This window comes from Scaptodrosophila lebanonensis, unplaced genomic scaffold (assembly GCF_003285725.1).
Source record: "Scaptodrosophila lebanonensis strain 11010-0011.00,11010-0021.00 unplaced genomic scaffold, SlebRS2 tig00000122-arrow-arrow-pilon, whole genome shotgun sequence".
NCBI classification, from domain to species: domain Eukaryota; kingdom Metazoa; phylum Arthropoda; class Insecta; order Diptera; family Drosophilidae; genus Scaptodrosophila; species Scaptodrosophila lebanonensis.
Window position 1 is genome coordinate 1,939,498 of NW_022060580.1, and position 12,391 is coordinate 1,951,888.

At 38.3% G+C, this 12,391-nt stretch overlaps 1 protein-coding gene across 2 annotated transcripts in view; it reads right to left on the reverse strand.

The window, feature by feature from the left end:
* LOC115628654 (synaptosomal-associated protein 25) overlaps positions 1–12,391 on the reverse strand; it is a 183,891-nt gene that overhangs the window by 41,542 nt on the left and 129,958 nt on the right. For both annotated transcript variants that reach the window (XM_030524822.1, XM_030524821.1), the window contains exon 5: positions 4,957–5,074. In XM_030524822.1, the coding sequence (XP_030380682.1) occupies positions 4,957–5,074 (118 nt within the window). The remainder of the gene's footprint in view (positions 1–4,956; positions 5,075–12,391) is intronic.

The following is a 12,391-nucleotide window of genomic DNA, read 5'->3' on the forward strand; positions in this document are numbered from 1 at the left end:
TCGGTAAAAGTTTTACCAATTTTAAAACAAAATTTAATCTGACACTTAAAACGCAATAACTTCACTTCCAATCGATTAAATGTCATGAAATCACTGGACAATCGTTTATCGATAGCAGATCCTAACGCACTAGTCGACATATAGATAGCGCCACCAGGGGGCGCTAGATTCAAAAAGTCCTGTTTACTTTGGAACGCACCTTGTATATATGTGTGCATTAAATAATTATGTCAAAGCAGCAACAAATACATCTGCGACAGAGCTTGGGCTTGGTTATTAATCAACCTATCATATTGAAACTTGGTATACAGGTATATAATCACTAACTGGATGTGACTACCAAATTTTAGTTAGAAATTCCGGGAGTTATAAAAAATCGTAAGTAGTGTGGGAGTGGGGGGGGGGGTGTTGCATCGGGAAAAATGAACAAACTCGTCCTTTCTCGGGCTTAGGAGAATCTGGATTCCAAGTTTGGTTATTCTAGCTCTTATACTTTCTAAGATCCTTGCGTTCATACAGACGGACAGCCGGACAGACAATCGGGCATGGCTATATCGACTCGTCTTGTCATCCTGATCAAGAATATATATACTTTGTGGGGTAGCATAAAACTAATATACCCTTTTACCCTTTGGGTGCAGGGTATAACAAAAAATATTTAAAAAAAATTAATTAATTAATTTAATTTTAATTTAATTTACAAAATAAAATTAAATATAAATTATTCAACACATGCGTATACACACAAAAGTGCTTATGTACAATTTCAATAGAATATATTTACATCAGAATCGTGTCTCTGGTTGTTTATATGCGTGTATGTATGCAGCACAAAGTTGAACCAAAGCAGCAACAACAACAACAGCTGCGAGCAGCGCTATAAGCAGAGCATGTGCAGTGATTTTATATGTGGATATAAATTTCTTCATAATTGACCTATCATGATAAAGCTTGGCATACGGACTCATAATCACTAACTGGAGGTGTTGCGGCAATTCGAGTTTTCCCAGCGCAGCCCAAATAACGAACAACCTTTGGTGTTGATGTAGGCGAATATTTATTAACAAACTCTCAAGTAGAGTTGGTGGATTTGCGACAATTGCCTGGTCGTTCGGGCGAGTTGCCTGGGCGACACTTTAAATTCCTACAGAATTACAAAATTATAATATCCTTATGATCTAAAGCCTGTTCTTACTTTTAGTCCGCTTCCTCTCGCTGCAGAATTAAAAAGAACAAGCCAACGTGGTTTCTTGGTTATGGTAGCGCTAGCCGCTTCCAGTCCCTACTTTCCATTATCGGTTTTACTTATTATCGATGACATCTTAAAGCGATGCCAGATCTGTCGTAATAGGAGGTATTTGCCATATTTGAGTACTTGAGTAATTTGACTAAAATTCCAAAAATTACGGAAGCTATGGAGAAAAACACGAATTTCGGGGGAGGTGGGGTGTTCATCGAAAAAAAAAACGTTAACCTCGTACTTTGTCGGTCTTAGGAGAATCTGAATACCAAGTTTAGTTGTTCTAGCTCTTATACTTCGTTCATACAGACGGACGGACGCACAGACGGACGGACGTACCCTGATCCTGATCAAGAATATATATACTTTGTGAGGTCTGCCACGCTTCCTTCTGCCTGTTACCTACATTCGCACAAAACAAGTATACCCTTTCACCCTTTGTGTACACACAATAATAATAATTAATTTTAAAAATTTAATTAATATTATTAATAAATTTAATTAAATTTAAAATATTCACAAAAAATACACACATAAGTGTTTATGTACAATTTCAACAGCATTCATTTACATCAGAATCGTATCTATCTGTATCAGAAAAAAAAACACACACTCGTACATTGCCGGACTTAGGAGAATCCGGATACTAAGTTTGGTTATACTAGCTCTTATACTTTCTGAGATCCTTGCGTTCATACAGATGGACAGCCGGACGGACAAACGGGCATGGCCATATCGACTCGTCTTGTCATCCTGATCAAGAAATATATACTTTGTGGGGTCTGCCACGTGTGTCTGTGTGTTACATACATTCGCACAAAACTAATATATTTACCCTTTGGGTAGAGGCTATACAAATTTCTCTTAAGTTTCTTTTATACCCTGTACCCAAAGGGTAAAAGGGTATATTAGTTTTGTTGAACTAAAATTTGGTAGTCACACCCAGATAGTGGTTACATGTCCGTATGAAAGTTTCATTATGAAAGGTTGATTAGAAAGAAAGTTATAGCCATAAAACCAAGCTCAACTCTGTCCGCACCTGTATTTGTTGCTGCTTTGACATAATTATGTAATGCACACATATGTACAAGTACACAAACGCGCATAGACTCGACTCTGATGTAAATGTATGTATGCATGTATGGAATATTTTATATTTAATTTAATGAATTAATTAAATTTTTTAAAATATATTTTGTTTTTTTTTTTTTTGTGGGCTGGTACAGGGTATTTAAAAGTTGAGCCTGCTCGACTTTAGCATTCCTTTCTTGTTGTATACTTCTTTTCCGCTCGCATATGCAATAATGTAATGCAGCTAGAGCATAAAAAACACAGCTGCTTATAAATCCATTTGTTTGTACCTATGCCCTATGATCCATTGTCTATTTATTAGCTATTACATAATTATGGAATAAATATAAGTCAACATTGAACTCATGCAGGCAATGTGTGTGTAGGGTTTTTAAAAAGGTGTCATCCACATATATTAATAATTTATTTTCAGTTAGGCAATGATGACCACGGTTGGGTGGGCGTATTTAATGCACAATGACAGCAGTGGATATAGCACATCACATCTATTCTATATCTACTTTATTTCTCGGTCTGTCCCGAGTTTCCTATTAGCTAGCAACTAGCACGCTCCCTTTATTTTTATACCCTTTACCCGCAGGGTAATAAATAATAAAGTATATTCATATATTCTTTATACATATAGTCATGTCCGTCCGTCCGTCTGTCTGGATGAACGCAAGGATCTCAGAAACTATAAAAGCTGGAATAACCAAAGTTGGTATCCAGATTCTCCTAGGTCCGAGAAAGGACGAGTTTATTTTATTTTTTTGTATTTCGCCCCCCTTCCACCGCTACAGCGTTTCGTCAATACCGTCCACATTTCAAAAGCTACCTTAACCAAACTTTGCACACATATCTTATATACAATAATCTATTTTTGTTTCAAATTTCTAAATCGGTTTATTCTAAGAAAAGTTATTAGCGAAACAATTTTACTCCGGTTTTACGCCCACAAGCCTTCCTGTTTTAATATTGTAATGTAATAGTCAGAGTAGCACCCGATATATTTATTTCTGAGCTGGATGGATTCCCACCCTCAAAGCCGACGACCTAGAACCGGAATAACTGAACGTGTCTCAGATAGTTGAACAGTCCTTGGCGGCCGCTGAGCAAGCGGTAAAACGATACACGCTACACCTATGCTATGAAAGGATACTTGAGTCCAAATTTTAGCTTTCTAGCTCTTACCGTTGGGCTTGTGCGTTGATCACCAATCAATCAGTCAGGACAAACTGTTATATATATATATATAGAGGTGTATATTTTAAAAGTTGTCAAATTCAAAGTTTTAGATCTAGTAATGTGGATTACCTTTGTTTGCATGTGTTTTATCTTTATTTTGAAAATCGTCAAATGCCAAGTTTTGGAGGTTAGATAACATGTAGATTTTGCAAAGAAATTTCAGTTTCCCTAGTTCTTACCGGCCGCGTTAACGCTATGTCCTTTTGTGGCCCAATATTTTTGTACAGGAAAACCAATAATTCAGGCACCAGCAACCAAGTGGGAATACGTTCAGTTAAGCAATAGGATTCTTCATATGAAAATATGTGTGTGTTTTTCTTTGGAGGTTGAGGTATTAAAAACCAAGCTTGAGTGAGTGGGAGATTGCACATTACCGAAGTCAACGTCACTTTATTATTGCATGATCATAAAATTCTTTTTATAGCCTGTACCCAAAGGGTAAAAGGTTATACTAGTTTTGTGCGAATGAGGCGTGGCAGACCCCACAACGTATATATATTTTTGATCAGTATTAGAAGACGAGTAGAAATAGAAATACCCATGACCGCTCGTGCGTCTGTCCGTCCGTCTGTATGAACGCAATAAGGCTATACTAGTTTTGTGCGAATGTATGTAACAGGCAAAAGGAGGCGTGACAGACCCCGCAAAGTATATATTTGCTTTATTTTTTTGATTATTACCAGAGTAAAACTCGTGCAATTCCAAAACAAGAACCGAGCAATACCTGTTCGACTCGTTTGATCAAAAGCTAATTCTTGAAAGTCCGGTTCGTTTAGATCAAGACCCAGTCATCATAAAGAAGTGACCGAGCCTGATCTGTTTGAAAGCAAATCAATCAATCCCGGTACTCGTTCGCATCGAACAGAATACGCGAAGTACGGAGCCTGGCCTGCTCAGAAGCAAACCAATAAGTCCGGTGCTCGTTCGCAAAAATAGAAGGATTGCTTATTGAAGTTCGATCATAAGACAAAATCCTGAGAGTACTCAACTCGTTCGAACTCGTTTTCAGCCAAGCAAAGATCTGATTTGATTGTATTTTAAGCAAAGGGTGGTCGAACATACTCGAGCATACTCGTTGAAGTTATCTAAAACAAACTCCTATAGCGTACACACATAAGGCTACATTTAGTGTCTCTAGCTATTATAGTCTCTGAGATCTAGGTGATCATATGGACGGACAGACAGGCATGGCTAGATCGACTCGTCTTGTCATGTTGATCAAGAATATATATAATTTGTGGGATTTGCCACGCCTTCTTCTGCCTGTTACATTTTTCAGCTCGCACAAACCTACTATACCTACTCTTGTGTATTTCATGTATAGAGTATAAAAATCGATTCTTTACTTGTTTTTGTGGCCATGATGCTATAAGTGCATTAAAAGATCGGGATATACTTACTTATTGCAGGGCAGTACACAAATGCCGCAACATTTCTCCATTCCGCTTAAATTCTTTTCGGCTTCTCTCATATCGGCATTAATCTGATCCATGCCTTCTTCAACGCGGTCAAGTTGCTCTGGAAAAGAAAAATGTATATAAAATGTGGTTTATTGACGTATAAACTGTAGTTTTAAGGGTGAAGCAGGTTTTTTACAAAATTCATAATTTCCTTTTTTTTAATTTTTTTTTTATTCCTATTTACTCCACTTGGGAGCTTAGGGCTTCTACAAGTACTTTCCATCTAACTCTATTTCTGGCCGTCTGAATAGCTGTGTCCCATGTGATATTCTTATGGGATAATTCCTGAATTCCTGGTCCGTCGCTAGGTCCATTTCTCCTTCAAATTGTGATAGCCTGGATGGTTCCTTTAGAGTTATGGACGTCATCGGGGTGGAGCCATTTTTGGATTTATTTCTCTTGTATTAGTTTCCGTAAACAGTGAATTGTCAATCGAAGTGGTGATTGGCCAGATGCAACTTATCCCAGTAGTGAGGCTGCCACCTCTCGCCGCCGGGGAAAGGCGTGTTGGGGGGGTTACCGTTGGTGTTGTCCAGATAGCATGGATGGATCTGTTTTGGTGGTTATTAAATGACCAAGACGTTGAAGGCATATATTTAGGAGAGTTTATAGAGAGGAGAAAATTCGGGTCATGCTCTCGCCATCAGTGAGGCTTGAACCCACGACCTCTTGTTTGGTGTGCGCATGTGCTATCCACTACGCCACCGAGGCTTCTATAATGTCCATAACGGGTAAATATAAGCGTCAACGGCAAGATTGGTCAACATATGTATATTCGTGTAGTACATACTTCTGTGTGCAGTTTCCCTGTACATACTGTGGCATTAATTCTTAAATTTTGTTATTGTGTTTAGATGGTATCATTGTAAAAACTTACAAGAACCTCATACATTAAATATAAGTAGTCCAAGAGAAAAGAATGTCTGATCGCGCCATTATCCCTAACTATATAGAGCATATGCTTCGAGGACTTCACCCCTAACAGTGTCGAAGATTCTTATCACCCTTCTTAAGAAATCTTTCTGTGTTTCTTTATTCATTCTTTATTCATCTCTTATTTCATCTATAAACAAGATAGAACACTAGAGACGAGTAAGCCCGAAAGTAAAATACCCTGTTCTCTCCACAAAAAATAATTAATTAATTAAATATAAAATATTCAACACATGCATACATACATAAGTGTCTATGTACAATATCAACAGCTTACATTTACATCAGAATCGTGTCTCTATGTGATTATATGTGTGTATGTTTGCACCACAAAGTCGAACCAAAGCAGCAGCAACAACAATAACTACGGACAGAGCTGCAGGTAGAGCATGGGCAGCGATTTTATTTATGGCTATAGCTATCTTCAGAATTGACCTATCATGAAGCTTGGCATACGGACACATAATCACTAACTGGGGGTATTTGCAAAATTTGAGTTCGAAATTCCAGGAATTACGGGATTTACGATTTGCGTGGGAGAGGGAGGGGGGAGGAAATTCCAATTACATGTTCTGCGTATTCACAATAGGCACTTGGACTAAAATTTGGTGTTCCTAGGCCTTATAGTCTCCGAGATATAGGCGATAATACGAATGGAAAATCGGGAAAAACCCCATAGGGGGAATTGGGGGGAAAATCAAAAAAATAAAACGAACTTGCACAGCGTACACACATAACGCGTCTTTGTGCAAAGTTTGGTGTCTCTACCTCATATAGTCTTTGAGATCCAGGTGTTCATACGGACAGATGGACACACTGACAGACGGACAGATAGACAGGGCTAGATCGACTCGTCTCGTCATGCTGATCAAAAATATATATACTTTGTGGGGTCTGCCACGCCTTCTTCTGCCTGTTACATTTTCAGCTCCCGCAAACCTATTATATGTACTCTTGTACATTTTATGTATTTCTACACATTTCTTGATTGTAGGTATAACACATATATTAACCGATGCAAAATGCAATTCGAGCAAGATCTTAAGCTAGTGATGCAAATCTGAATTGAAGATCAACGTTTTACATCGAAAACGAAAATCGCTATGACAAACATCGATGCAGCGATGTATCGAAAAACTTACATCGATTTTTCATAGAAAACGTAAAATAAAAGATGAAAGAAAACGACAAGCGGGTTCAATACTCCTGTGTGTATTATATAGTATGCGCCCGAAACTATTGTGCCCTTTGGTTGGGTATAAAAAGAAGCTAGCGGCGTACCTTTGCATTAACATGAATTCACATCATGTAAAATACGTACATACGCACATGTTAATTCCCGTTAGTTTTAACAATCCACGCTTTTTAAATTTCAGTCAGCCTTAATGGTTCCGGCGTGATGCGAACCAAAACCCAACTAACAAACAAACATTGTAGGGTTCCTGCTAGCTCGTTAAAGTTATGCTAGGCTTCGAATTTATAACAACTTGCTTTGGCATGGTTTCTTAGCAGTTCTTTAGCTCTTTCTTTGATACAAGGCATATCACAGTTTTATTACTTTTGTGTATTTGCTGGGATTTCCCCGCTTAGGAATGTCCGCAACATCGATATTTTTAAAAATCGATCGAAATATCGAATCTAAAAACATCGATCTAAAATCGAAAACAATCGCTTACGTTAAAATCGATACATCGATGTATAGATGCATATTTACATCACTATCTTAAACCATCAGAGGAAACGGGTGAGAGGAAAATTTTGAAGGCCCTTTAAATTTGGTGTATCTACCTAGAGGAATCTACATTACCAATAACCAGTTTGTGGAGAAAATTTACACCAAGAACAATGATTCCAATTGCTAATGTTGAAAGGTTAATAAGCAATAGGTGCTAGAATGGGCACCTCTTTTATCCGGACACTCTCCTCGGCGGACACTTTTTCTAAAAACATTCGATCGGTGTATAAAGTATTTAAGTATCCCCTTAAGCGGACACTCCCCTTGGGCAGACAAAAATTGGCCGACCGTGAGTGTCCGGCCAAAAGAGTTTTCACTGTACAAAGAAATTGCGTCTATGAGAGTGCATGAATGTCTATGCGCGTCTATTCGTGTCTGTGTGAGCATGTTTGCAGTTACCAAAGTATCAGCATCAACAACAGCTGCGGGCAACGCTTGGGCAGCAAATATATTTATGGTTATAATTTCTTGTTAATTCGGTCTATCATAGTGGAATTTGGCATACGGATGGACACATAATCACTAACTGGGGCGATTTACAAAATTTGAGTTCGAAATTCCAAAATTGCGTGGAAAAGGGCGGAGGGAAGGAAATTACAAAATTCAAATTTTCTGCGTATTCACATAAGGCATTTTGGACTACATTTTTGTGTCCCTAGGTTATATGTTCTCCGATATATAGGTGAACGGAAAATCGGAAAAACCACCATAGGAGGGAAGTGGGGGGAATATCAAAAAAATAAAACAAACTTGCACAACGTACACACATAACGCACCTTTGTGCAAAGTTTGGTGTCTCTACCTCTTATAGCCTCTAAGATGAAATACTCTGTTCATACATATGCGTGTAAATAATAATATCCATACTTTGTTTGTAATTTTACTTTTTTTAGTAACTCATAACAAAAGGAAGGGTGTATATGTGAGTGTGGGTTTTATTAATTTATAATTTTTTTAAATTTTGTAAAATATCCGAGCGAAGCAGGGGCGGAAAGCTAGTTATCTATACAATTCTAGTAGTGGGAGACCTCACAAAGTACATATATATATTCTTGATCAGCATGACCATACGAGTCGATCTAGCCCTGCCTGTCTGTGGGTCTGTCCGTCCGTATGAACACCTGGATGTCAGAGACTATAATAGCTAGGGACACCTGATTTAAGTCCCAGATGCCTTATGTGAATACGCAGAAAATGTGTATTTTGGAAGTTAGTGATTATGAGTCTGTATGCTAAGTTTCCTTTTGTTATAAGGTACTAAAAAAAAAGTTCAATTATAAACAAAGTTCGGAAATTATTATTTTGTTGATTTGTTTTGTTATTCTTTATTGTGTCAGAGAGTAATCCATATTTCATGTTGTTTTATTTTACGGTACTAAAATATATTGATTGTCAGGAGCTCCGACCCGCTATAGGTCAACATACAGTTGGCCATGAGTAAAACATTCCTACCGTAGGTCGATCCCTACTAATTCAAAGGTTTGCCCTTGCGACTTGTTAATACTTAGTTAACGTCTAACATTCGATTTTTTAATTTATTATTTTTTGTTTCAATAACTATTCTGCTATTCGTGACACCGGGTCAGCTAGCAAGATAAAACAAGATAGAACACTACAGTCGAGCAAGCCCGACAGTAAAATACACTGTACTTTCCACAAAAAAAAGAAAATAAAAAAATTTAATTAATTTAATTAATATCCTGATATCCTTGCGTTCATACAGACGGGCGGACAGACGGACGGACAGGGCTATATCGACTTGCCTTGTCATCCTGATCTAGAATATATATACTTTGGGGTCTGCCACGCCTCCTTCTGCCTGTCCGTCCGTCTGGATGAACGCAAGGATCTCAGAAACTATAAAAGCTGAAACAACCAAAGTTGGTCTCCAGATTCTCCTAGGTCCGAGAAAGGACGAGATTATTTTATGTTTTTGAATTTTCCCTCAAATTTTATCCAATTCGGTCAATTCTAAGAAAAGTTATTAGCGAAACAAATTCTCTCCAGTACAACCCCCCAAACTGCAGCAACAAGTTCGCTCTTCTTCTTCCTCTTTTTGCTTCTGCTATTGGCGCATAATGTCGGAAGTGTCAGTGTCGGAAGTTTACCTGGGTACAGGGTATTTCACTGTCGGGCTTGCTCGACTGTTGCGTTCTCTCTTGTTTTAATTATTATTATTATACTGTATATGAAATGCACAAGATTGTATTAGGTTTGCGGGAGGTGAAACATATAATAAATATATCTGGTGTCTGTCTGTCCGTATGAACACCTGGATCTCAGAGACTATAAGAGCTGGAGACACCAAACTTTGCACAGAAAACAACTAGCCATTTTTCAAGTCAAGTGTGGCTGTGAACTTTGCGTTGCGTAGTCGCTCCAGAATGGTTTATACGAGACAAAGGGTACGCGACGGGAACTGAGCAGTCGTTGATTATACTTTGCATGACCGGATTTCGTGGGAAGTATCGCTGTTTGATTGGGCGATTGTCTCTCATAACGATTGAGTCCTTTGCCATATGCATTACTCCACTGAGCGTGTCGAATATTGGTAGTTCCTCGTCTAGAAACTACTGTGCATTGAGCTGTAAGTCCTGTGGCTATGGTACTGCCGATTCCCGTTGCAACACCGAGTCGTTATCTGATTCCTAGGGTTCTTCAGCCAATTCGGTGACATCGTATGGCCTGGCTTACGTAGTCGTGCTTGGAATTGGTTTTATGTTTGTTTGTTGCTTCGCTTTTTATTTCACTAATTTTATTTTGTCTTATTATTGTCTGTTGCTTGGCTTCTGTTTTCAGATTTATTTATCAGGTTGTGTTCATTTATTTGACATCACCACAGAAAATAAAATTAAAAAATAATAAAAAACAAAATAATAATTGAGGTGATGAGCTGATTTTGTTCACCAGTTCCTGACGGCTGTGTATGTATTTGAAATACCTGCTTGTGTTTTGGTGTTTCGTTTGCTCGTTATATAGCTGCACTGTGTATGTACGCTCACTATTTCGATGCTGTGTTTTTCCTGTTGTCACTGTTGCTGTTTTTTTTTGTTAAATTAAAAAATATATATATATTAACAAGAAAGAACGCTACAGCCGAGCAAGTCCGACAGCGAAATACCCTGTACCCAGGTAAGCTTCCGGCACTAAGGTATATGCGCCTCTAGCAGAAGCAAAAGGAAGAAGAAGAGCGAACTTGATGCTGCATTATGTTATGTTGGGTATGTACTACAAATTTGGAAACCGTCGAAAACATAATAACCGGCAGAAGGAGGCGTGGCAGACCCGACAAAGTATATATATTATTGATCAGGGTGACAAGTCGAGTCGATGTAGTCATATCCGTTTGTCCGTCTGACCGTCTGTCCGTCCGCCTGGACGAGCGCAAGAATCTCAAAAGGTACAAGAGCTAGAATTACCAAACTTGGTATCCAGGTTCCCCTGAGCCCTAGGCAGGTCAAATTTGTTTTTTTTATTCTGATTCACCCCCGACTCCCCCGCAATTCGCGTTTTTTTTTCCATAACTCCCGTAAAAAAAAATTTGGGATATACATCCAGTTTGTGGTTATTTGTCCGTATGCCAAGTTTCATCATGATAGGTCAATTCTGAAGAAAGTTATAGCCATAAATAAAATCGCTGCCCTTGCGCTGCCTGCAGCTCTGCCCGCAGCTGCTGTTGTGATGCATACATACGCCCATATAAACACGCAGAGACACGATTCTGATGTAAATGTATGCTGTTGAAACTGTACATGAACATGTCTCCATTTTTGTATATATGTATTGAATAATTTGTATTTAAATTAATTAAATAATTTAATCAATATAATTTTTGAAATTAATTAAAATTTTTTTTTCATTTTTTCCTTTTGGTGGGTACAGGGTATTTACGAGTTGCGCGTGCTCGCCTTTAGCATTAATTTCTTGTTTTTTCTTTGTTTAGTGCATTTGGCATTAGGGCTTTCATCTACAAGGTGCAATTCAAATAAACAGGACTTTTTGAATCTAGCGCCCCCTGGTGGCGCTATCTATATGTCGACTGGTGCGTTAGAATCTGCTATCTTTATCGATTGTCCAGTGAGAATTTCATGACATTTCATAGATTGGAAGTGAAGTTATTGCGTTTTAAGTGTCAGTATGTCTGTGTTATCGGTGCGAAAATGAGCTTCGAACAAAGAGCCAACATTAAATTTTATTTAAAATTGGTAAAACTTTAACCGAAACGTTTCAATTGATGAAACAAGTTTATGGCGATGATTGCCTATAGCGTAGCAGAGTGCACGAGTGGGCTCAACGTTTTCAAAGTGGTCGTGAGGACATAAATGACGATCAACATGTGGGCCAATCAAAATTCGTGATCACCGAAAATGCCATCAAAACAGTGCGTGAATTCATCAAAAATCAGCCGAAATCATCATTGAAATTGATGGAAATGGAATTGAACATCTCCAAAACATCGATTTATCGCATTTTGACCGAACATTTGGGCTTACGAAAGGTGTGTGCACGGTTTGTTCCGCACAAATTGACTGACGACCAAAAATTGCTCTCATCGATCGACGCTTGTGACCGATTATTTGACCAAAAATCACATTTTAACCATTAACCACTCGCCGTATTCACCTGATATGGCACCGTGCGACTTCTACCTTTTCGGAAAACTACATTTGGCCATGAAAGGAAACCGCTATGCTGACATTGATGCCA